The following is a 27,817-nucleotide window of genomic DNA, read 5'->3' as shown; positions in this document are numbered from 1 at the left end:
GTGGGTGATGTGGGCTGTAGGAGATATTTCTCCTTTTATTATGCATATAACTAGAATTGCTACTGAATCAGACAATTATAGATAACCTGTAAGCTGTGCAGAAGAAATACAGTATTTCTCACTGATATATCAGTATAAATTTAAATGTCTATTCCAGATGGTAATTCATAGTGAGATCCTTTTCCTTACACTGACACATCCATGTTATTTCCAAATGTGCAGGGAATGATTCAAAGTAACTTCTTATTTATCCCATGTTTCCCCAGCTGCCCAGAACAGTAAACTGTAAGCTGCCTTTTTTGTCAATGAGGGTGTGGAGTTGGAGTGATAAGTGAGCTCCTTTCATGCAAGTAATATACATATCATAATTGGTATTGCTATCTTATTCCTGTATGATATTTACTTCAGAAGTCATTCTAATGTAACACATTTTCCTCTTGCAACATTTCAGTTTTCTTTATTCCATTTACAGGCACATTCAAAAAAAACCAAACAACTCTGTTAGAAAATCTAAGTATGTGTTAGTATGTATTTCAGTCAGGAAAGGATTTTCTAGGAAATGTTCAAATTGGAATAATCAAGCTATCCTTTGGCTGAAAGAAATTGCACTGGTGGAAGTGTTTGGAGTTCATTTGCAGATTCATTCAACAGCTTATATTGACAGTTTATAGTCCCTTGTCTTTTGAGATTAGTGAAAAATACAGCCCAAGCAGCAAATGCTCAAGGTGGACTGATGCATCTCCCACTCCAGCAATGCTGCACCAAGAACACAGCTTCAAAACTGTATAAAGCACAAGCTGGCAGGGAAAAGGCAGGGCCACCCAACACCACTGCATCAGTCACCAAGCCATAGGATGAGAAAAACCAGGGACAGATCCAGGCTGGCAAAGGGAAGAAATGAGTTTGCCCCAGAACTGGTCTGCATTATGAGCAATGACGCTGGACCAAGAAAGTGGGTGGGAAGAGCCATCTCCATCCCTCCTGACAGCAGCATGAATGTAGGTCAATGGAAAGAATCCTGAAAGTACAGCACTCTAGGGTGATGTTGTTCCCTTGTGCCAAGAATGACAGAGTTGAGCTGATGTTTCACCACATCATGATCTCCATCTTCCCTTAGCCCTGCTCCTTCCCTCAGCATTGTACCTGCCATTACAGACAGACAAGTGGGATTCGAGGGCTAAAAGGAATGCTGCTTGACTTATCCAATTAGCATAAGATAGCTAGCAGGACTGTACAGTATGTGAGTGATCATGCATTTGAGCACGGCCGATTAGTGGGGTCTGGCGGAAAAAGGAGATCACCGATGTTTCCAATTAAATGATTTCTTGGGTCTGTCAAATGTGGAGTCCCTGAGGCAATCAGGCACCTCTTAGATGCAAATCTTCCATCTTCTTGTTCCCGCTGCTATAAAGAATAAAGCACATAATCTTGAAAACCAAATCCATGTCAATGCTAACCATCTGAATACAAAACCACATGAAATGGAAACCTAGAAAGCCTCTTTATTATGCATGTTTTCTAGGGCGGTAAAAAGATGTAGATAAAAATCATTTGCCTTAATGTGTGATATGGTTTTCATTGGTTTTATAATGATTTAAGTGACTTGGTCCTCATACCCAGATGGGCAAAACTTTGAAATTGTGGGTTTTCTTTGGGTATGAAAAGTAATGCATTCCTTTCCTCATTTTACAGGGACATCAAGCCTGACAACATACTACTGGATGAGCATGGTAAGTGAATATTGACTGCTTTCTCTAAGATCTCTCAAATTCTTGAGATCTCAGTGACAGGCTTTTACATCCTTTGTCCATCAACTTCAGGTGTTGATTCCTACCTAAATCTGGACTTACGTTTCAAAGGCTGTCTGTCCACCTTGAGGGTTTTGTAATTTCCTCTTCTACTGATAAAAGCTGGTCTGATATTTGCAAGACGTGAAGAAGAAAAAATTTAGTGCATATTGATATACAGAGATCACCAGAGACACCTGGTAAAAAGAAGTTAATATTTTATTAACAGGATTACAGTGAATCACTATAACCCCTTTTTAGGGGTCTACAAGCAGAACAGTACTAAGCACTTATTTTCTCTTTTAGAACTTCTGAATGGCTAAGAAATTTCATAGAGCAAATTATTTGTCATGTAGATCTCTGAAATTGCTTTCCTAAATTTAGGTAATGGAATTTAGAAATTTACCTCTAAGTCCGCAAATGTTTTATGACTCTGCATGTTCTGGTTTAAATAGCATAAAAAAAACCCTAGACAATATAATCCACTTTGAAATTTCAGTACTGATTCCATGATCTCAAACAAAAAAAGTGTGGTATGAAAAAAAAGCAGCTAATTTCTTGAAACTTAAATTTGACATATACAAGCTATTTATGAAGTGTTTTGCTAAAACCTCATGCATCTTTTTGCAATTATTCATAGGAAGAACATAAGAAAATGCAGGTAAAGAAGGCCTTGTATCAGTCAGAACAGAAATGTGTACCAGAGGAAGACTAAATGGAAAAAGGAGATGTATGTTTGCTACTGGAGGAAACTCTTGTTGTGCTTTGTTCCCCACAGAAACTGATTAAAAGGAGTTAATCTTTGAGAAAATATAAACTTGAAATTATGCCAACGTTAGCATTATTTTTCAAAACCCATTGCAGAGCTGCTGTGTATACAAGTTAAAGTTGATTAAAGAGGTAACATTGTGAACAGCTGGAGTTTGTCCCTGGGAATATGGAAGCCAACAAAGCTAAATAATGTTGGACTTTGAAACCATTTAAAACTTCAGGAATTTAATGGCTCAGACCCATCAAGGTTAATGTTCCTCAGACACTGATACCAGCAAATAAGCATGAAGCAGAAATCTCTTGTCTTTAAGTCCTGGGTAAATTAAAGATGTCAAAGGCAACATGAAATTACTATGAGTGTGTTAAGTCTCTGATTGACAGCCTTTGAAGTAAGATTGCTCTTATCTCTCCTTGCCCCTCATGAAGGTCAATTATTGCACACAATTATGCTCTTGCTAGAGCTTTCCTATGGGGGCTCAAGTATTGCAGAGTAGAAGCTACACCAGAGTGAGCTATATGCTGCAAAATGAAGGTCTTTTGGTAATTATCAGTTGTTCAGCAACAAAATTATCTGTAGACAGCATGGAAATTTGGGGATGGATAGCCCCTTTTCTGCAAAGCAGCAGAATACTGCTCCCTTATAGCACACATGCCGACAGGTGGTGAAACAACCATGCTTCTCCAGGCTTGCAGACAGACCTTGGTCAGCAGAAGTAATCAGCTCGTGGATCCTTGCTTCACAGACCTATTATGTGAATAATGGTCCACACACCTCAACTCACTAAATGAAGGGACACCAATTGGACAGATGTCTGTATCCTACTTGTCATCACAGGCTTCCTTTACAGATAACTGGAAGAAAAAGACACGTTTTAGATAATCTGATCTATTTTGGATGTCTGTGCTACACACCAATATCTATTTCTCTTTAGTGACTAATACCTAAACGTTTTTAGTGAAGATACAAATATCCACAATACAGATGTACGGTGTGCAAGATGAATGCTATCCTTGAAGTCTATAAAAGCTTTTATTAATCTGCAGCATTGTAAGTCATCAGATTTCACCTAACGGAAAAATGCGTTGAATATTTACACCATAAATACGCTGTAGAGGAAGCATAACAAATTCACCTAGTATGAATCTAACCAGGTGCACAGGAAGGAGCTTTATTTTAGCCCGTGGACTCTGATATGGCAGAACAGTTTCCTGTATGCTTGACTTTACCTCCAGCTCTTTCTTACAGTTCATTAAACAAGCTGTGCTTATACAAGGTATGATGGAATTGGATATGCACAACATTTAGGACTGTGAGTTTGTCTTAGTGAGTTAGATTTCTTTGACTTCACTGAAGAAACCAATTTTGGCTGAAGTGTAGTGCTACGCCATTCACATTGCCTTACGTCTTCAAGCAGTTAAATAAACTGACTTCCATAACATATACCAGGATTATAGATCATAGATATTTCTGCTCATTAACACTAGTTTCACTGCAGCTTATCTTTACGGTTTAGGGAACATAACTCAGGAGTACAGAAGTAGTGAAACAGGAAATTTTTCTTAAGCCATGAAAATCTAATGTACAAGTAAAGAATATGAAAATGTATACAACATAGTCCAAATAAGTCTGGCAGAGGAAGCCTGAATTTTCCTATATACTTCTTAGCAAAGCCACATCTCGACACTGCTGAGCACAGGTTCTCATGCATCAGTGGAAATAAATGATCGATAATCATGAGAAGCATAATGCTACATGAGAATGGGGTAATTAGCTGCTTAAAATAGTGTTCAGTCCCTACCAAAAGATGATTGCTTGGCCTCCTGGAGAGATTCTTTACCCTATAGAGGAGTGTTCTCTGAGTAGAGAAAGGAATGATTTCAGGGTTCACTCTCTGGACTGGAATCTAATGGAAACTAATGCTGTCCATAAAGCTCTTTGGTAATGTTTCCCTCCCAGCTTTCCCAGAAAGCTCTTATGACTAATTCTAATCTCTAAATTTCATAGTATTGCTCTGTTCTGTTAAAATGCATCTGAAACAGAATTATTCCAATGATAGCTGTAGGGACTACTTTGTGGTTCAGAAGAGCTATTGTCATTGTACAGAGAAAAGTATTGTAAAACTCTCTGAATATCAGCATTCTGCTTCCTCTACTATTCCTTTCATTTTAATGGTTTAGAACAATATAACTGAAATAACAGTGTTTAGAGCTGAAAGCTGGACAATCTGATCCATGTTGCATTATTTTTCTGAAATATCAAATTAAAGATGTCTTTAAATCTTTCCATGATCCATGATGTCTAAGGAGATGTAGAAGGCCTAGAATGGAGAAAAACAAACAGGAAACAGATTAGTACGCTTCCTTTTTTCATAGAAACATACACTTGTTCTCCTGTTTAAGTTTTAATCCACTACTTGTCCTACCGCTACAGTCCCTGATGAAGAGGTGATAATGTTATAGCTATTTGTTAGCACCATTGATATTAACATTTCTGGTCATTCTTCAGAAATTATGAGGTTCTACTTTGTCATCCAGGTTTTGCATTGTGCAGAGTGACCACACCATTAATACACTCTCTTCACAGGAAATCTGCAAGGGCTCAATTTCCTCTCAAGCAAGCTTTTCAGGACATCATAAGACTCAGCAAGGTCCTTGCTTGGTTTACTGAAGATTAACCACCTGGTGGGTCAGACCCAAGCCCTCAGCTGGCATTCTGTCTGAAGCAGGATCAAGAAGAGATAGATACTATTCATGGAGTGTGCTCTTTGCCACTTAGTCACCGAATGCTTCAGTGCTTTCTATCACACACAACTTTTGTATTAGGATATTAGAGTATGCCTTTATATTCCCTTTAGACTCTGGGTGAATCTTTCTTAATGAGTGAGTTTGTCTACTGCCTCTTTGAAGCTGCTACTGATACTGGCCTTCGCAATCTCCTGGAGCAACATGCTGTAGAAGTGCACCATCCTTCATCAAAGAAAAGGGTTTTATGTGTTTTGAAACATTCTTCTCTCAAAAAAACCCCACCTTCTGCTTCTAGAATTGCAGGATTTGGTGAATAATATCTTACAACCACAATATTCATAATATTAAAAAACTCCTTCAACTGAAGCACCTCAGACTTTTTAATTTCTTATAATACACTGGTCCAGTCCTCTTGCCACTCTCTCTCGCTATAGGGTACTGTTACCAATATGCAAGCTTTCAGTTTCAGAGCAGAAGAGCAACCATATTGGATCATCTGGATGAATTTTTTCTCTCCAAGAGTCTCCAAAAAGTGAATAACAGAGCATGACATAAAACAAGTTTTTGTGGTGCTTCCCCCTTGTACTCACCCAGCCTTCAGCCTTTTGTGACTGAGGTATTTCCTGAGCTAGATACAGTTTCTGCACATTTAATAACTTTCAGTGTCCTTTTCCATGCTCTTTTCTGGTGATTCCTTGAGCGGAGGGAACATTTAGCACCGTCAACACTACTGTGTTTAAATAGAAATTATGTTAAGACTCACTATTTGTTTGTTCATTTTGATGGTGCCACCTCTGATGGCACCGAATGTCCCCTGGTGGTTCTCCATATTGACATCAGAGACTAATACTTCACTCTTAGACTTAACAAGACTAATTCCATTTTATTAGGACTGGGGGGGAGGGGAGGGTTAAACTCAAGTTTTGCATCTGGTAGTGATAATTTTACCCTGTAATCATTTCTCTAATGAGACAGCAAGGCAGATTTAAGCTGGCATTCATATGTGCCTTATTATGTATGATTATATTGCTTTATAATCCCCAAAGTTTTCCTTAAAACTCTATTTCCTTGATTACATGACAATCTCATTTTAAAAATAACAGCAAAATTGAAAGATTCAGCTAATGAGCAATCGTGGTCCTAAACCTAAAAACAGGATGAAAAAACATCCATAAATTCAATCTTTTGAACCTCAATATTAACTTCTGAAGAACTGAAGTGGCAACATTGTCACTGGGTAGTGATGTCTGGGAGACAAAGTCTTCACTGAAGATGTATGTGGTGTGTCTGCATCAGGGCCTGTCCTTATCATACCCACACTCAATTTTCAGGCACTATATCTCATTTAACCCTCCAACATTGATTAATAAGATGAATGCTCTCAGCATAATTCATCTTTCTGAAGCTACCTACACTTTGAAAATATATTTGAATATATGCTTACATGGCCATTATACAGCCTACCCTTTTGAAATTCACAGCCTCTCTGAGCCCATCTATAGCAATACAATAAGGTTTTTAACAATCCCCCTGATGATAAGTGACAGACTGCCAAAGTCATGCTAAGTTCACATAGATGTGAGCTACACTCTTCTACATAGTATACATGAACCTAGAGAGAGGCTTTTTAAATTGTTCATAGGATTTGACCTTTTGAGGCTAAATTTACTCCAAAATGTTACTGTGTTGAGATTTCCCATAAGCCCTGATTCATGCTGAGTTGGTGGCATTAACTCCAGTCTGGTATTTCTTTTCTTTGCCCTCCCATTCACCCCTTTGGTTTCAACCTCTGAGTAATTCAATGAGGTTTGAAGTCATGTATATTTTCCTCTGCTAAATGTCAGTCAGCCAGGCCGACTAACACCATTTAGTTAGCCACTGTTTAGGACTTGTTTTAATCATCAGTAGGATTTGTTCAAAAATTAAATAATCTGAAGTTCATTTGCTGTTTGCCTGAGATACTGAGATTTCAGGCCACGTGAAAAGTGAGGCATAAAAACTGCTTAGCAATTCTGAAGTGCATGCATAAAGCTTCTCAAAGTCATACACTGTGCTGTAGGTATTAACTTACAAATTTTCTCTGTTAAAAACTTAACTGGAAGCTGACTGCAGGAATGCAATTTCTGAAAAAAATTCCACTAAGATACTTCCCACTTGCAATATACATGTTGATGTATTGAAAATCTGCAGTCTGGGATGATTTGAGAAAGCCATTCATTCTACAGAGAGTCAGAGGAATGTGGTTATTTGCGTTTCCCTCCTCTCCATCACCATCTTATTATCAGATGGGGTCATGCAGCCATGGGGATTAAGTAATGAGCTCTTTCCCTGTGAGACTTGAATCTAGTTAGGTATTGCTGAATCTGTTGTGCACTGTTCTGCTTCACAGCTCTTAAAAGCTAAACCCAAGTGCACTGACATACTGGTTAGTTCAATATTGCACCAGGATACAAACTTGGTTTTGACATTTCTTTCATCAGAGTAGCATCCAGAAAGGGGGATCAAGTACAAGGTGTGAAGCGCAGATGGGAACTAGTCCCCATGAACTGAAATTTTGGAATCAGCATGAAGTAGCTAGTAATTAATATCTCAGCATATTCACTGCAACAATAGCAGCATTTCCTTTTCCTATATGCAGCAGCTGCAGTAAAAGATGTCTTAGAAGCTGATTCAAAGGACTCCTACAGAGAATTGGGGTCTGTCTCTTGAAATATTCACACCAGAAATGAAAACTTAAAAGAACCCAAACAAACAAAACAAGTCACTAGGCTTAAAAGAGTTGAAACCATTCAGTGGTTTGCCTTGATATCCCTCCATCCCTCCTCTACTGCCTCTGGGCACAGGGGGTTCACCCCCTGCTCTGACTCCATCCCAGACAGAGCCTCTATCCAAGCCCCCAGCTCCCACCAAGTGCTGTGCACAGTCCCTTAGGCAACACAGTCATCTGCCTGCCTTGGGGATGCCTTCCTTTCCCTCCATAGCCAATTAGAGCAACAGGAAAAGGTTGCCAGCAGGCAGACCATGGGCTGTGAGTGGTCCTATGGTGGGGAAGAACAAAGGTGAAGTTTTTCCACTGGTACAGACACAGCTCTGCTCTACCCTGCTACATGTACAGGAGCTGCTCACCGTGGCTGTGTCAGCAGCAGGATGCAGAGAAGCTATGCACAACCCAATCCATTCCTTACCTGGAAGAAAGGCATTTTTAACAAAAACCAGCAGTCAGTGTATACAATATTTCACATGTGCTATTTTGGTTTTGTTAAATGAAAAGAAACCTAATAACTGGGAAAGAAAACAATGCACTGCAGGAGAGGCAATTTTCATTGCAAATCAACTATTCGGATGAGTTTGAATGGATATTATGCGATAGATGTTTTGCAACAGGCTATCATGCTGGCATTCTAATAGGGAGCACCACTTACAATACTGTCATTTAAATGACAGGACTTTATATTTATCTCTATAAAACACAGTTATCTGTCAAGAAAGAAGAAAGTATTAGTCTGCTGAGATCCTTGCAGATTTTCATTCTACAGTGTACACAGAATTGCTTAAAACTACTGTCATGAGGTGTCTGTATGTGGTTCAATTGTCATTTTCAAGAAGCCTTCTGCCATGGTGTTTTATTACTGCAAAATAAGCTGCAAACATGCTACGCTCCAGCCACCAGGAAGGAAGAATACTACCTTGAAATCCAGTGGTTGGCTTGGCTGTGATTCTTGTTATGGCAGCCTAACACTTCCCTCCTTATAAAGTGATCGCTTTCCTCTTTGCACAGTTTTTGTCTGCTCTGGGCAGATGCCTTCCTGGGCATGGGTCTTAAGAAGGAAGAAATTGTCAATAAAACGCAAGCATTTTTATTGAGAAAAGTGCAGAAATCATGCAAACCATTTCATCAAAAACTTCTACTGCTCCTCCTGTTTGGAGAAATAGCTTTAAGTGCAGGAGTGGGACGTGCTAAATGTTCCTTTCTCCCTTCAAAACCAGCTCAGGTCTGGGCAAATTAGGGGCCTCTGAGAACTTTGGTTCACATATGCATAGCTGCAGACTTGTTAGAGGTTGGCAGATACATTTCCTGCAGACTTTGAACATGATCTAGGTGAGATTGTCAGAGCAGCATAATCTTTTGCTGAGACTGCTGTTCCTCTGTCAGGCACCACCGGTAACGTTCAGCATCAGTCATTCGTTACACCTTTTTCACCTTTGACAGCAAGCATGATAACAACCTCCCTGGCTTAACAACTGCATCATGCCCAAAGCCTGCTCCATTCTGTGGACTGAATGAGGTCGAGATCTTGATCACACAAAAAAAAAATAAACACAAGAACTTGTCACTCAAGACTCTGGTTCAACACACTGATGAATTAATCCTGATTTGAGTGCAGGGCTAGGGAGAAGGGAGTACTTTCCCTGTACTCTGTCTTCTACAATGACATTGCCAGATGTAATCCCAGAGAGAGCAGTATCTGTATCACTCCACCATATAAAACTAGTCCTTAAGCAGAAATACAAAACCTAACAGCTGACTTACTGAATTAAAAGCCTGCAGTTTTCAGGCTGGATTTATGTTCAGTTTACCTGCCTATAGCAAGCCAGGATGAACAGCTATTGCTTCGGTTTAACCTATGTTCATCAGAAACTACCCCAGGAAAAAAGTAATGACAGCAGGTTTGGGCCATCCAGCCTGATTAGCTCAGTTTAGTCAGCTGTCTGGCTGGTCAGGCAGAAAGTCCTGAGGCTGACTTCTGTCACCTGTCTTTCATCTTGCAACCTGCTGTCAAATGAGTGATCATTTGGGACCTGCTGCTGTTAACATACACTCTCTCCTGCTACCATGGATCTAATTTTATAGATATTGTATTATAAAAATACCCTTTCTCTTCTCTGCTCCCTTTTTGCCCTGAGGAGACTTATTAAAAGTCAGGCTGATGTTAACATGATGTGGATGTGACAGCAAACAGGTGTCACAAAAACCTGAGATTGTGAGGGGGTGACTCTAGCTGAGGATAAGGAGATTTCATTCTCTTGACTGCTGCTGCTTTAAGAAGCCAGTTATTGTTTTCAATGCTCATGGCAGGAGAAGATTTAGGGGTGCCCACCAAAAAAGGTTCAGTACTACGAGCAGGTAGTGGATGCAACCATACAAAAGAAGTGTTCCATCACTTTGCTGCCAATATGATTTTTCTAATTATAAGTAGCATTTAATAGCAAGTTTCCATGAACTGTTAGGGGTCTTTCCAATTTAATTTCTATTCAGTATCACTTAAATGTTAAATGAAGGAAGGAAATCTTTTATGATGTGCTATTTTAACTTCAGTTTTTACTTTGTGTAATTGCAGGACATGTTCATATCACTGACTTTAACATAGCAACCATAGTGAAAGGCTCAGAAAAAGCATCTTCTATGGCTGGCACAAAACCTTATATGGGTAAGTTTTCAAGACCATTTAAAAGCATAAGAAAAGTCATACATTAAGGTTGACAAATGGTATATTAAAATGATTTTAAGTGTTGAGAGCATGCAAATAAATGTACTTAGGTTTTGTTTTGGTTTTTTTTGGCAGTATTTATATGTTAACAATGGAAAACACTGGTGATGGTGCGATGGGTCAGAAGCTTGGTCTTTATGTTTCCTCTAGTCAGGTTCTGTTTGGGTTTGTGAAACAAATTCAGGAGATTTTCAACTGCATTACTTCCTACAACCCCCACATCCGGAGGCAAGAATATATGGTTATATTTGCACCACTCTGGATGTGATCTATCAAAGAACATGTAATGCCAGCTTAAAAGTATCTAGGCACATCCTTAATTACTTTGCTATGCTGAGTTCCTCAAAAGCATGTCTGTTTAAAATTAGAGTTCTATGCAACTAACCACTTAAGTGCTTCCCCTGCAGCTCTTAGGGGCATTTTGTAAGTTTTACTTATGTATTTTAAATGCATAGGTAGATTTAAGCCTGGGGAGGTAAAATTCAGTTTAACTGTCCTCATGTGTCTAAAAGTTAAGTTAATAATTCAAGTTTCCTCTGGAGCTGAAGGACAGAAGGCATCTCCTGAGGATCATTTGTTCCATCAAATTTAGGCTAGCTTCCATGGCTAAGAATAAGTGTGATTTATCCTGTTTGTGGCTTCCTACATATCTGTCTTTATACGGAATTCTCATTGATGTGATGACTGGCTTAAACTAAACGTATTTGGATTCTAGAAACCATACTAAGAGATATGTGTATCTCCAAGAGACTTTCTCTAGCAGACATGCTCTGAGCACACCCAACACCCATGAAGTTGTAAAATATTAGTAAATGATCATGTTCGGAAGATGCCACTTGGGGAACAGAAGGCCACTGTGTTACTACGCTGTGTATATTAGCAGAGGAGTAAAAGCATGTGCCTAACAAACAGGAATTAACACTTATTTATTTCACAGTACAAAGAGCTTTGTACCAGCCTTCACATGAAGCAGGCAGACATCTGCAGGGTGCCTCAATACGAGCTGTGAAACTGTGTCAGAGCAGTCCCAGGCACTGAAGCAGTTGTGTTTTCAGATACGATGTGATTTTTGTCATGAATCAACAGTTACCTGCAGTCTCTTGCCTATGAGCAGCTTGTTCACAGCCGTCCTCTCTTGGCAGTTAATAGGATGCAATAGCAAGTGTGTGGGCACACTGTGCCCCTTGGGCTCAGGACCAACGCACCGACCTGACACTGGCTAGTTTGCTCTTATATATTTACTCAAAACGGACTAAGAAATGTTTTATGTAGTCCTGACTCAGGCACTGAAGTTATGCAGAGGACTGAGGCTGTTGATTGCCATTTTCTGAGCAGTTTGTATTAGTTAGCTTTAGCTGAGTGTCTAGCACAGTGCCTCTGCTTAGATGAGATGGCCAGCACTGCACAGGCATCAAATGCAGAGCATTAGAAAATTAAGTCTTCAAACTGAGCTTCCCCTCAGGGTTGATACCTGAGTGTTTGATGCTGCACCACAGGTTCCCTATTCATTGTGGTGAAAACAGAGGAGAAGGGATGTTGAAACCTCAACTACACCAACTGCTTTCATTTAAAAAGAACTTGCTTGAGCATTCTTGCCAATATGCGGTGGGTTTATTTATAAAAACAAACAAACAAACCCAATAACAACAAAAACCCCACAATCAACGACAAAACAAACACATGCACAAACCAAACTCGGGGAAAAAAGCCTTTTTTGTCTACAAGTAATCTGACCTCCCCCTAATGCATACAGGCAAATAGCTGTATGAGTGACGTGTGAAATTGATCACATTCACCAAAGTGCCCTTAAATACAGGCTGACTGAAAAGTTAAAAGATTTCATCATTTTTGATACGGTAGTTTATATTTCTCTAAAGAGCTTATTTCCTGGAGCTTGTATGTTCTGCTTAAATAGCTGCCTAGAATCTAGTAGCAGCCCTTGTCATTAGATGTGCAAATTCCTATTAGACAGGTTGTTCAAAAATCTACTTGCATCATGGCCATTTTGCAGTTCAAGTCCAGAATAGGTGTTTTCCGTATTTAATTGTGGTGATGGCAGCAGACAACAACAGTTTTTTCTGAGATTTAATTTAGTAAGCAACTTTATGACTGTTTTGATGGACTTACATTTTTAATCTTGAAGTGTTTTGTGCAGTTTTATGTTATGAAGCATAATTATTATGAAAGCAGAAAAAAGCTGAGTACTTGCTTAGGGGTCAGTTAGCATTTTAGCATCTGTCTGTCCTAGTCTGAATGTGTGTATTCATCTGGCAGCTTAATGATCAGAAGCACGTTAGTTAAAACAAATGTACAAAAATATGTGTTAGCATTCCTCAAGTATTTTGCTGAGAGTTAACAGGAAATTTAGTGTCCTTTGGAGCATCTTTTAGACTATCCACACACATCAGTACACCACCACCTTCTTACTTCATTAGTGGTCTCTGTTGGCAAGCTTCTCTCACAAGAAAAAAACCTAGCTTTTAACAACAGAAAGCACAAAAAGCTGTAGCAAGTGCTAAGTACTGCAATTTGGTATTTTAAGGTTAAAATTATGAAAAATGGTCTCATCCTTTTTGGTATTCCTGCTTTCCACCACCACAGGGCAGAGTAACTTGTTCTTTGTGTAGCTGACATTTGCTAAGAAGTGGTACAAGGAAGGAAATGCTGAAATTCTTTAGAAAACCTATATTTATTCTTCATCTATTCAGTACAGAGATGATAAAGACCTTGCTTAAACTGCTTGTGTTTCTTTCCTCAGTATTCTCCATGACAGAAAATGTCAGAGTCCTTGTATTTAGTAGGAAACTACTAATCTCAAGGACAGATTATGTCCTTCTTTTAAGGCTAATAAGATTAGCCATATTGTTTTGCAATTGCTCCTCAGCTTAACATCATGGCAAATCATTAAGTCTGCAGTGTGGTAGACATCTGAGCCTCTTTCCTTCTCAGGAAGCTAAATGCCCTCCTGGAGGGTTCCTGTTAGAGCCCAAGCTGACCCAAAGAAGGAAGTAAACTACAGACCTGGAGCAGGGGGAAGATAAGAGATGGGGACAAGTTCTTATCTTGCATGCTAATGAGCTGTTGTCTTGGTTGCCCTCAGGTCATGCAGCCACTCTGCCCCTGAACCCTTCTCCCCACACATCAAGTCTCCCCCATATCCAACAATCTCACAATAAGAAACAGTACAAGAAAAATGCTCTCTTTCCCTTTATGGAGAGGCACCATCCACCAGCTTACTTTCTCTCCAGTGTGTCTTCCTCACCTCTTGGAAATGCAAGTATACCGCAAAAGCTACCAAGAGTCATCCTTGCATTTATCTGGAGCTGTAAGAAGGCAGGAAAGCCTTTAGAAGTGTAAAAATCTTGCTTAGGTGACAAGTAATGCGTGAGGATTTTCTCACAGCTTGGGTATCAAAGCTTCAGCAAACCTCAAATACTAAGAGTTTGAGAGATATGGCTAGATACTTACCTGTGCTACCACCATTTAGATAATAAAATAAATGATAATTTTTAAATAATTAGGGGGGTTGGCAGTAAGCTTTCATTATCAGGAATTTAAACTTCAGTATAACTGGACAAAATCAGCTTCAGGCAAAGTACTTGCCGAGCACCAGAACTGGGGCATCTTAATGGTTTCTGTAAGACATGCCTAAAGCTATGCTGTTATTTGTGATGATGAAGGTATGAGATGTGATGAAAGTTTTTCTCCTGTCTTGGAGGTCTAATTCCATGTGAATCATGTTTAATGATATGAGGGCACTCTCCAGCTTTTCCCTTAGTAAAGATACCTATTGCCTCTTTTTTCCTATGGCAAATTTAAGGAAATCAACAGAGAAAAGCTCTCTCTAAAGCCCCCATTCTTATTTGAAATCTGATTGAAATAGGCTTAGAAATTGCTAGGGAGCAATTTTCTCTCATGCAGCATGACTGCATAAAACTGGTGTCCAGGAAAAAAACAGTGAATTGATATTGTATTGTAAAAATGCACTAGCTGTTCTGATTAAGATACCTATCTCGTAATGCTGAGCAGGGTGTGAGTCAGCTCCAGCAGCCTTTGCTTAATGCCACTTCATATTAGCCTTTTTGCCACTAAGTCTTTCTCAGCCTGAAATTTTCCCTGCCTATTTTCATACTTACACAGAATGCAATGTATCTGAACCTGAATGTTTCTCTAGAAACCCTGGTCATTTCTCTATATTCCTCCTTCCCAGCCGATTCATTCAGACATAGACAAAACATATCTCACACATAGGCAGAAAAAACCCACATGGATAAAGGTGAATCTGAAAGTAGTGAAGCCAAGAGCATGGCAAGACAAGCAACTGATTCTGCAGTTTTACTTCTCAAAGCCATTGACCTGAAATGTTGAGGGGAAATCAGCTTCTTGGTGTTTGGGGGTCTTCAGAGATTCTGTCTCGTACTGTTCCGAAGGCTGCAGCTGTAAAATACGGTATGTGCCTTCAGATTGTGTTGGAAATTTGTGTGTCACCAGTGCCTGGTCATACCTTCACAAATTCACTGCTTAAACCTTCTGCAGCACCTGCGATTGAGGGTGTTGTCAAAGGGTTTATTGCAGGAGCAGCCCTTTGAAAACTCAGAAGTTTTCAGGCTGTCATCCTACTCTGGCAAGCAATGTAAATGAGACCTACCTGGCTTTGAGGAGGTATGGATGCTGCCACAAAACAAACACACCACTTGTGGGGGAGCCTCTCCACTCTGCACCAGGATGTGAACCAGGAAAGCCAGTGCTGGGCAGGACACTGTGTGTTTAGCTGGTTGGAAGCACCTGTGCAAGCGTTTGCCATTTGCAACACTGTTCCATCTATCTCTTGGTTGCTCATAAAGCTGTAATAAATACGTTTGTCTCAGAGAATGCACCCTGTGCTGGGCACCCATTTGTAGTGATGGGTCTCTCCCTTGCAATGTGTTGATCAGCTATAAGAACAAATGTTAAATACTAAAACATGTCTGGAAGACATATATATATAATATATATATACCTCCTTTTGTTTATTCCACACTCTGACTTAACTTAGGTATATGCAAGTCCTTCCTTTTTACTCACTGAAATATCTCCTTTTGGACTGATCAATTTCCATACATCTGTATGTTATTTGTGAGTGTTGTAAAAACTTGTCCTTCACAGGTTATAAATTTTGCAGGTTTAGGGTTTCTTTGGGTTGTTTTTGTGTTTCTGATGGGAGCATTATTGGCTACATGGTTTTCTTCAGCAGAGGCTGAACTTATCCAAATAATGTACCGTGACTTTACTTCAAATCAAACCGATAAAATACATTTAATGGCATAAATATACCTGACAAAAATCCAAAGCCAATAAAGCCAGCCATAAATTATGTGAAAAGTTTCAGTTACCCCCTTCCTATGCTGCAGGCTCGTTATCTCAGATTTTCACAGCTGCTTTCATAGGCTGCTGTCATGGTGAATAATAGCTGTATGCCTGAGATTACCAGAGGAGTGTGCATTTACAGAGCTCCATTGAACTTCTGAAATGTACGAGACACCCACATACATTTATTGATACTGTGTGGAAGTACTATCAGAGTCAGAGGAAAGCAGCGGATGTCCTGATATCAATCTTATAGGTAAAGTAAAAATATCCCCTAGGGCTAAATTTGCTCCTGAGGTAGTTACACTATAGCAGGAACAAATTTGGAGCTGTGTTTTCAAAGGTGTTCAACCCTGCTCTTCCTCGCACTCATACTAAACAGTGCTCTGAAACAAAACGGTATTTTGCAGCTCATTGCTTTTTTAGTGCAGTTAAGGCAGTTTGTAAGTTTTTAAACATCTAACCTTTTTCCTACCAAGGGTTTCACTGTCTATCAACAGGGTTTCACTAGTGGTGTCACTGCCTGCCCTTTTGATCCCAAGGAAGAATATCATGGTTCCAGCATGAGCCTGCAGGCTTCTGTTTGTTCTGATAAGCAAGGATAGAGAGTGGACAAGTGAAGCTTCAAGGTGCTGAATTAAATACCATTTTGACAAGGTTTTCAGCTTGTACTAGGAGCACCATGGCTGAGGAGATTAAGCACTGGGCTGCAAGTGGGTACTTGGGTTTTGGCTCTGTTCTGACATTAATGAGTAGGCACACAAGCAGATAAAAACCTTGGGAGATCAGGAAAGAAATTGCTGTCTCCAGCTGAATTCTACCTCTCTGTGCTCTCTGACCAGCTAACAGCCTTGAGAGCTTCCAATAAAAATGTTAATACAATAACTTCTTTGACTCTCAGTCAATAAACCCCTCACACTGAGTTCAAGTTGTAGTTTTGGTTTGGTTGGTTGAAGGAAGAGTGGTGGTGGTGGTTTTGGTGCTTTTTTTCTGTTTTTTATTCTTTTGCTTGTTTGTTTTTAACTTGCCTGAAAAGGTCTTATCTGCTCTGTGGGCAAATCTGAGGGGGAAGACACCTCCAGCAGTGGTTACAGACGGGGCAGCATCCCAGCATTTCTGTCCCCTGGATGACTGATTCTTTGGCCAAGCCACACAGCTCCCACAGGTTTTTGCATGCATAAACTGATGCAATGATGTCTGCTAATCTGGTAGGAGTATGTGAGGCAGGAGTATGCAATAGCTACTCTGATGTGTCAGGTATGTAGTCGGCCCTGAGAATCCCCGGTTATCCAGACTGGTTAATTTCAGTACTGAGACAATACTGGGCCAAACTTCCAGATAGCATATGGGTGGTTTTGAACACAGCCTCTTCAAGAAGTAATAAAAACTGACACTTCAGCCACTGAGGATTTGGATGGAGCAAGGAACGTACTTCTGCATAATTTCATATTCAGTAGTAGGGGACTATGACACTATGATTGCTGCTGAGCTTTCTTTCAATGGGGCTAACAACTTGAGGTTGTTTCTCTGAGGTTGATCCAGATGTTAAACCACCTGAGGGCTTCTTTGTGCAAAAGTAAGGGCAAGAAGTAGGTTCTGCTCTCCACTGAGTAATACAGAGGGTTTTATGAGGACAGCTTTTACTCTGAGTAAAGGATGGAAAGACTGTAGAGCCATATGGCAAACTAATAAGGCGTTCTAAATACAGTGTCTGCATTCAAGTAATGGTATCTAAAATATTTACTTTGATTGAATAATTGAGTTAAATATAAGTATTAAAACTATTGAGGTGTATTATGTGAGTAATGGTCCAAAATCAGTTATGCTGCTGTAACAAGTCTAGATTTCACACCAGAAAATTGCCAGCCCAGCATGGTCAGGCTTTAAGCAGCACTTCGCCTTATACAATTGAAGTTAGCAGTTGGCTAGTCTGAAGCTCTGAGTCAGAAAGTTGTCCATTATGATTTAGACCCTTTTAACACATGAGAGAGTAAACACTAGGAGGCAAATTGATAGTTTACCAAGTCCATGTTTGTACTCAGGGAGAGGCAAGTTGTTTTCTTCCATTTAGCTCTTAGAACAGCATCTACTCTGCTCCAAATAGATCACTTGTCACTGTAGTTTGATTTCTGTTTTCTATTTAAACCATGACCTAGAAGAATTACTCACCTTTGAATTTATTTTTCAGAGGAAAGTGAAAATTAATATCATACTGCTGAGAGAGCAATTAATATTTCATTGAACAGTCTCAGTCCAAGGTTCTTGGAATAATATTTCAAAAATCACGCTCATTTTTTATTCAGCTCAGACTGTCACCCATTAAGCCTGCTTCAGCAAGGTGAAACTATCAATGTGTGTTATACGTCAAGTCATTCACACATGTGAAATTTGGAAAGGTGTAAGCTTTTTACTGCTTATGCTGCGATAGTCAATCAAAGTATTGTTTGTATTGTGTGCATTGTATATGTCAAAATACATCCATTTATACATATATTGTTCTTTTTTCTTTTTAGACCAGGCATTAATATTAAGAATGAGAATGATGTCTGGCAGCATGGTATGCTGGACCTCAGTTAATGACACCGGAATCTATTATTTTATCTATGAAATCTCAGTCAATAAAAACCAATGTCATAGAATTGTAGGATAGTTAGGGTTGGAAAGGACCTTAAGATCATCTAGCTCCAACCCCCCTTCCATGGGCAGAGACGCCTCACTCCAGATCATGTTGCCCAAGGCTCTGTCCAACCTGGCCTTGAACACTGCCAGGAACAGAGCACTTCTCTAGGAAACCTGTTCCAGTGCCTCACCACCCTCACAGTGAAGAACTTCATTATATCCAACCTGAACTTCCCGTTTAAGTTTAAACCCATTACTCCTTTTCCTATCACTACAAGCCCTAATGAAGAGCCCCTCTTCAGCATCCTTGTCACTGAGGTATGTTTTGCTACACCTATACTAGAGTGTATTGCTTTGCAAACCCTGCCATACTCCACAAACCTTTGATTCCCCTTACTGACATGTAGGGTCTCTGCTGAGATGCAAATAGGCTGTAGAGAGCTCTAGCTAGCCAACTGCATGACTAATGTCAGGGTTTTCTTTCTTGAGAAACGTTTCGGACATGCCCACCTGAACTTGATCATTCCATAATTTAAGGCCAAATCATGATGACTTTATTTTTTATTTTATTTTCAGTTTGTCAAATTAACATTGGCACAGGGTATTTTTGTAGTGATTAATGACCAACTCTCCTCCGCAATACTTAGCTATGCATAGACAATCAGCTCCTTACAGCTAACTAATCTTGTAAGGCTCACTTGCACGTCATTGCTTAAGTATACATATTTGTTAATGTGTGGCAAAGGCCAATTGAAGGGTCTAATGCGTTCATCTTGCTTCACTTTCCCTTTCACGAATTTTACGACGGCTCAAAGCAGCCTGGGGAAGTTGGCAATGCTTCGAAGTAAGTACCAGCTGTGTAAGCTTCTTTATCAGCACATGGCAGTCTCACAGGTAGTGGTAGGCAAGTACACCACATGCTCTTCAGTTAGCTTCTTGCAAAGGAAGTGAAACCTATATCACTTCATCAGAAAAGAAATGCCACATTGTGCTATTTATGATTTGTATCACAGCCACTCCAAGCTCTTCATTTTATGATTTAGTCTGATGAATTATCTTTATGATTAAATAGTATGCTCCATCAAAAATAATAACAGCTGCTCTTTGTGCCAGCTATTCCTAGTGATAGACCTCAAATTGGCTATTTTACCATCACCAGCATTTTCCAGCACACCATTCAGCAGCAAATTAAAATGGTCTGACCTTTAGAGGTCTGGAATACTTATAGTTTAACTGTGAAGTTAAGCGATACCTATTAATACTAAGCAGATTATTAGAAACCCTACTTGAAAGCATTTTATCTGATGTACAAAATCCTTTTTTACAGTACAAAGAAATAGTGAAAATTGGGTTCTGTGGTGGTTGCGCTTACACTGATATTCCCTTTTTATTACAAGTTCATGAGCTATATTGCAAGGTACAGGTAAACTTCCACAAACAGGGTACATAATTAATAACCAGTTAAGTGAAATTTCAGTTTTTTATTTTATTTACAGATCTTCAGGGAAATACGTGTGCAATATGAGATGCATCCTTTCTATCATTTACACTGTAGAGCATTTGACTACTAGGATAATTTCAGTGAGTAATTATATGTATGAATTGAATTTTCTGAAGTTACTCTCTCACAAACTTATCTGGGGCTCCCAATTCCAGAACAGGAGTATGGATATTCCAGTGAGCCTCTGTTGCTAAGATGGACACAGAACCACTAGATTTGCTTTCATGTTCAAGTTTTTATTAGCTGTTCTCAAGTATAGTTTTATTTTAAAGAGAAATAACCATTTATTTACTTCCTACAGTCTGCAGTGATATGGTATTACCAGAAAGATACAGTGCAAAAGCAGCTAAAGACAGAGCTCTGAAAAAGATTTGCAGGTGTCTTAACAGAGGTGAAGAGCCCATGAAGTTCATGATGAATGCCAAGAGGCTGTAAAGGTCCCATTGAGATTTTGGCCTTAGAGCCTTTCATTGCCTCACTCAGATGCGCTGTGAGAAGGTGGTTGCTTGAGTTTCGTCAGCATTGCAGTATCATCAGGTGATTCATGTCAGCAGGGGCCTCAGGAATCTCTCTTCCAACCTCCGGCTGAAAGCGGGGTGAACAGCAAATCTGCACCTGGTTACTGCTGTTGGAGGCACTCTTTTGTGCAGCTCTATTAAAGCAGCTCTCCATAACGACAAAGATGCTTGTTCATGGGGAGCTGTGAGGACGTGTAAGACCTGTGAACCGCATCACGTCTTTGCATTCATTTTTGCTGCTAGACCTGGTATTATTTGGTTTAGATTCGCAATTTAAAAGCACTGCTTCCACCATGGAAACTTCTACTGCTTTTCCTCTAACTGAATGTGGTAGTAATTACAGCTCTCAGCCAAAAGATACTGCAGGATCTGTCCCAGTATTAAAACTACATATTTTCCTGAAAAGCCTTAGTTCAGTAGAAATTGCTTGAGGAAAAATATCTGAAACTCTTGTTCTTATGCACTCTCTCACTTTTGTTCGCATGAATCAACTTTTGCAGGTAGAATCCTTGCACAGGGGTAAAAGATGTGAATATTCTTCTCATCCTAAATCTGTTATAAGAGTGGATGTGTGCAGAAAGGGTGCATACAGCAGAGCTGTGTTGCATTTGCTATAAGCTGTCAAGCTCAAATCTTATCACCCTTTAGAAGAGCATACCCACAGCAGGCTGTAGGATGGCTGTCCAAGCTGAGCCTGAGATAAAATTCAAGTAAGATTGCAGACAGTCTATTTCAATAACAATCCTAAAGAAAATCAATGTAGAAACTTATCTTCCCTTTCAGGTTTTTTCTCTGCTTTTATCCTAGCCAGTTTGCACTCCTGATTGGTTCTCATGACACAGTTATTTCTTACTGCAAAATCTAATGTTATGTTCTGTATTTCACAGCTCTAGTTCTTCAAAGCTTGGCTAACCCCATTACTAGGAGGATCCGCTGTCTTTCTGCAAAGTCACACTATGTTTCTGAATGAGCAGTCAAACTCTAAGAGTCTGCCATACAGCCTGGACGCCTTCATTTGTACCGAAGGTCTCAGTGCAAAAAGGTTTTTGGACACATTAAGCACAAGTTTAGTGTGAGATTGGTATTTTTATAGCCTTGACAAACTGGGGAGGGGTCTTTTGGCTTCATTAGGGTTGAGATTTCACCTTGAGAAAAAAACTGTAGGTAGAATACTGTAAATGATATTGCACCTTCTGTCAGCCTTCCCTCACCTTGCAAAGTGGATGCTTATAGCTGACTGAAAGAGAGCTGAATGGAGCTGGCTGAGGAGCTGCTTGACTGCAAAGTAATACTGCTAAAGCAGGGGAAAAGGGTCCATTTGCTTTAAAAAACATGAGACTGACTGCTCATTTTCTAATCTAAGGATGCCATCAGGTTAAGGTGAGAAAACAGAGCTTCAGAACACTAGGGCCAGTGGGCAAAAAGAATAATTTCCTACTGGTCTGCTTAATGTGGGATGAGTTGACCTTGCAGCTTTTAGACAAGCAAATGAAATAAAAGTGGATAACTCAGTCACTAATTAGCAAAACATCTACACCATTCTGGCAGTGTTATAGGTTGCGTCAATAAGGTACTTTCATCTTTACCTCATAGAAATCAGATAGTGATATGTCACATTATTGCAATGCTAAAGCTATAAAAGAAAGAGTGAAACCAATATTATACCTTATACCTCTGTGAAAAGGTCACAAAGGCTATTTCTGTAATGAGCTATTATACATCATCTAGGCACAGTGGGCAAGAACCATAACAAATGTGTCTTAATAAAGCAAACCTTTACTATGATGATATTCAGAATATTAGAATATTAGTTTGATGTCTGATGTACAGTTTAGGTGCATTGATCCACTAAAGTAACACAAAAACCCCTGCCTACCCTCTCAGCACCTATCTCCATGACACACTGCCTGCATGTAAATTGTGTCACCAAAGATCCACAGTAGCACATGAGGAAGTTCTGAAATACATCTGAAGGTAGAGCATGCCAAGTGAAGCTGTGTTGTCTGGAGGTGAGGCATAGCTAACTCAGTGTGATGACTTTTATGATATTATTGATTTATGCTGTACTGGGTCACAGCACAATACCTATACCTTACCTATACCTATTTTCCCTAGTCTTCTTTCCTATCTGATTCATGAATGCCAAAACTGTCTGTTAGGTTTGGCTATTCAAGACTTTCTGAAGTCTAGATGTGTAAATTGTTAGGTTGCAATCCATGATGCAAGGACTGCATAAACTCTGAAAGACATGCTTTTTCTTTAATTAAAGATGCTTCTCTAAATACCATAAAAAATCCCACTGCCAGTTGGAAGTAAGCGTGAGCAAATCACATTATTCATTGCCGTATGCCCATTAGAAAGTGATGCAATGGTAATCAGGTAGTAATGTGGTATATTAGACTTGGTATCTTGGCCAGAAGAGGCTCACATGGTAGTTGCAATCAACCATGATGTTGTGGTTGGTGATAACGTTGTTTAGAAAAACCCAAGGGAAAGTGTTGTTTTCACAAAATGTACTGAGATTCTGCTGTGATATAATTAGAAAAGCATGACTGACTTTTCATTTCATTTCATTTCATATGTTCTTATTTATTGATGGTATTTTGAAGCAACAGCGGCATTATTTAGTATGTTTTTCTTGCTGAAATTAGCCAACTGGATCTTTGTTTTGAAAAGATCTCCCCACACCCTCCCTGGAAAGTTATTTTTATGTAATTCATCACTTTATTGACTGTGTTTATTTCTAGTTCTTACAGCATACAATGTAAGATACGTACTTGTGTAAATACATACTTGTATTTAATTACTATTTTCTTATGTTGAATACCTTTATTATCCATCTGATTAATTCTATCCAAATGTAGAATAAGGATGAGATTTACCGTGTTCAACACCTTCATCAGTCACAAAGAATCACTTTGCAGATATTTTCCCCATAAAATATTTATATTACTTTAAATGTTTCAGTTAAGTAACTCCGCTTCTATTCCTTATTTTCATTCACATAACAAAACTTAAATGAACCAGGTATTAATTAACATATAAAATTATTGAATTCAGAAAAACCCTGACCAGTGAAGGTCTTTTGCTGCCAGCAAACCTACACACTGAATCTGCATCCTGAAAATGTTGTGCTTACAAAAGTATTTCATTCCAATTAATCACATCCTTATTCATTTTTCAGCTGTTAACATTAATGATCCATAGTATAGCCTTAATATAATATTTTTTTTGTTTGATTTGATTATTGATTTAGCTCCGGAAGTGTTCCAGGCCTTTATGGATGGAGGTCCAGGATACTCATACCCAGTAGACTGGTGGTCACTAGGAATTACAGCATATGAATTGCTGAGGGGTTGGGTAAGAATGATGGGTTTTCATGTTGTTACTTAACACACTGACTGGCAGAAGAACGCAAGTTTGCAGATCCCCTGAGCACACCCTTCAGGATAAAATCTGAGTGGATGGGGCTCAGGTCAGGAAGGATGTCCTGGGTCTTTCCCAGCTGGAAACATTCTTGGGAAAGTTTCACCCCATTTTCAATTACATTTGCCTGTGTTTGGCTAAAGAAAGGCCTAATGTTTAATGGCTTCTCCACAATGCTGACTTGGTACTTTACAATGGTACTTTTTTTCCAAATAGAAGTTGAGATACTTTAGGCTTTATTATATCTTTGATTCTCTTGGCTAATACCTTAAAAGAGCTAATGCAATATCCTAAGATGTTTGGCTCAACTACAGAAAATGCTTATCTGCCAGTATACTTGTTACTTATCTAATCAATTATGTGAATAAGCTTAATGAAAAATCTTCCTGAGCATGGTCAAACATCACAGAAGATGATGGAAAATTCTTTTCCATTTTGGTTCAAAGTATCAAAGTTGGTTGCTTAAATATTTACTATCCCTATGGAAAACAGTAATTTAGATACTATTTCAGGATAATGACATAGCTAAAGTAGCTGGTGTTTTTTAATTTATTATTATAATTCCTATCTTAGAGTATTTTATTGCATTGCAGTATGCTGTTTTTAAAGAAAGGAGTTATTATTATCATATGACATTAACTCAGTACTACTACACTCTCCTGTTAAGCACTTTGGAATGTGAGACAATCCACCTCACAAAGATCTCAGTTTCAATTAGGATGACAGGCAAAGAAAACTAGAAATAACAATTATTATTCCCATTTTTGGATTGGAAACTTCATAGTGTCTGCACGTTGTTACTTCAATCCAGAAGCCATATTTTTCAGAGGCATAAATCTTGGTCAATCTATTTTGTATTTCCATAAAAATGGCAAAAGCCATGCTCCTGATGCAAAGAACTCTCCCATGCCAAATTTCAGTGCCTGCTCTCAAAGCACAGGGGTATTAAAACCCTTAAGAAAAGGGTTCCTACATATCATTCTGAAAATCTACTGAGTTTTTAAGCTGACAGCTGACATTATTCCCAGGATGGAAGATTTTAACCTGAACATTTAAGACCTGAGCAGTTAAGTGATAAACATAATACATCCTCAACCCTAGCCACAGACAGTAGGACTAGCTACACATATAATAAATTAAAAGGAAATCCTGCTGTTTTTTTACCAACCCTTTCACCAATGAGTGTCTCCAAGAAAGCAACACAATGAATGATTGTGCAATGAAAGCTGAACTCCCAAGGCTAATCATCAAAGATCGCTTTAATGTGACAAAGTCACTTGACTAAATGAAAAATTATACTGAATGGTATCCATTTGCCAAGATCCATACAATCTTTTCTGAATAAATTGATCTGGCTACATACCAACCAAAGTTGAGACTGAATCTGTCCATGCCCCAGTCAACCAAGCCAGCTGCTTGTTTTCACCTGAAGGATGGCTCTTGCTCACTGAGCAAGCCAGAGGATGGCTTTGCAGCCCGTGCCTTTGCATGGACTAGGAAAAGGTGTATTTTTTCCTGAATTCTATTTCTAAACTTTTCTAGTCCAGACAAGGCCTCAACGAGCAATAGCAATTACAACAGAAGTAGTGGCAGGTTGAGGGAATGTGCTTAACCTGAGGCATGTTGATGTCTGCAGCAACTGCGAGTTCTGGAGCTCCATCTGCTGCAGCAGCCCTGTGCAGACAGCTGCAAAGATGCAGCCTGTGAGTACAAGGTTTCAGGATAAACCTGCAGGCAGGCAGCTCCTTCTTCCTCCACACTTCTGCAGCACTTTGTTCAGCAGAAAGGATGCCCCATTGCCACAGAGCAGATAGGTGGGTCCTCAGTGCAGCCAACCTGCTTCTGCTGCAGAAAGAGGAGTGTGTTGCACTGGGCAGAGCCACCCGGATATAACTTCCTGCATGGTGCATGCTAGTGCATGGGGAAGGCAGGAGGGAAGGAAAGGAGCATTAGAAACGAGAAGCATCAGAAATGTCAACCATTTTCCATCTCTGAGCTGTGCATAGTGCATGACAATGCCTGCTGAATTCGAGAGGAACTTAGTACGAATAAGCTGTTTTATACCGAGCTGCCTTTTTGTTTTTATTTGCCTCTACTGTTGTGAGATGGAAGGGTCCTCAGGGGAGGCTCAGGGTGATCAAGATGTTGCAGCCATTCTCACACCTTGCTCACTACTACCAGGCAGTCAAGACAGCATGTTGCTGGTAACAGGGCTGTAGCTACAGGAGTAGGTTGTGTCTGGTACAGAGCTGTCAGGACTATTTTTCGGTTATCTACAGTAGTGCTAGCATTCCTCAATATGTCACAAGCACGTTTCTTTCCTTAGCCAGTTTCTAATAAGAGATCTAATGAGAAAAAAATGTAAATCATAAAGCTTTGCATCAAGTCCATGGAATTAAACTGCATGATGGAAACCATGACACATATCAGCCTGTTCCTAAGGTATAGACCACTGCTAAAATATTACAGTAACAGTATATACTATGACCTCAGTAAAGACAAGGTGAAGGAAAGAGGTTATATTTGGAATTTTTCAACTTTGGCTTTCACTGCAATGCCAACAGATTACAACAAACTTCATGAACAAAAGCAAAACAGATTTTTTTTTTTGCATTATTTCAAAACAAAACAGAAGGGTTCTGACCCTCAAGAAGGTTAAGTAGCTGAAAAATATGGGAGATATAGGTGTTAAGTTTCTATAAAACCCAAATTTACAATGGCCATTTATAATTCAAGATAATTACAATATTAAAAATCTCTGCAAATCTCAAAAAATCAAGACTGCAGAATGCCAATAATCTTTAAAATAAGGTAGGTTTTTAAGGATTTTTCACTGAGGGAAAGGCTTGGGCAGAAATATTCTTAACAGAAAAACCTTCAGTGATTCATTATTCCTTAAAGTTCTTATTTTTAGAGCTAAACCACCATTTACAATGATTGGTGTAAATTCTGACTCAATAATCATATTGGTCATATTGTTACATGAAGTCTAAATCAGCAGTAGGTTACTTCCTGACAATAAACAGAATGTTAACCTTTCATTTTTAATAAGTGGTTTAGGGCAGCAGCACTGCAGGAAGGGGAAAACATGACAGACTATTTCAAATGACAGTTCTGAACTTCATTCAAGAAAATTATGTATTTAGAGCAGGCAATTAGGTCCTGTTGAATTCATATGGACATGATATTGCTAAATGACAACAAACTAACTGAATGTGAATCAGAGCAAAGAGATTTGAGCAGTCGAATTTATTTTTAGAACATCTCAATGCTCTGGAATGAATTTAGTTTCATACATATGTTGAAAGTTAAACATGTGCATGAATCTTCTCAAACTAAGAATATTTTCTAGTCCTTTATGAAGAGTGGTTCCAATTCACTATCAGGTTAGATAGCTGACATCTAGAAATAGTCTTAAATTATAATCTTGTAGCAGTACATGCTAGCTAAAGTCAAGGGATGATTCAGTTCTTAGTGAAGATAATGAGTGTCTGCCCTTTGCCGTTGAGGGTATTAGATTAGAAGGTGACTCTGTGTTGTGCATGAATTGTGATGCATCAGTTTGCACACTGATGCTATGATGATGTTTGGCTGCAGATCTCATGTCACGTATTT

At 39.2% G+C, this 27,817-nt stretch overlaps 1 protein-coding gene across 1 annotated transcript in view; it reads left to right on the top strand.

Annotated features, from left to right (window-relative positions):
* Positions 1-27,817, top strand: part of STK32B (serine/threonine kinase 32B) — a 161,926-nt gene that overhangs the window by 108,693 nt on the left and 25,416 nt on the right. The window contains exons 5-7 of the mRNA XM_061379764.1: positions 1,693-1,730; positions 10,643-10,732; positions 24,033-24,136. Coding sequence (XP_061235748.1) covers positions 1,693-1,730; positions 10,643-10,732; positions 24,033-24,136 — 232 coding nt within the window. The remainder of the gene's footprint in view (positions 1-1,692; positions 1,731-10,642; positions 10,733-24,032; positions 24,137-27,817) is intronic.

This window comes from Neopsephotus bourkii, unplaced genomic scaffold (assembly GCF_033783945.1).
Source record: "Neopsephotus bourkii isolate Nb327-2 ecotype Australia unplaced genomic scaffold, CSIRO-AGI_Nbou_v1 NB_1780, whole genome shotgun sequence".
Taxonomy (NCBI): Eukaryota; Metazoa; Chordata; class Aves; order Psittaciformes; family Psittacidae; genus Neopsephotus; species Neopsephotus bourkii.
Note: the sequence above shows the minus strand (reverse complement) of the source record. Positions and strands in the feature narration are given on the sequence as shown.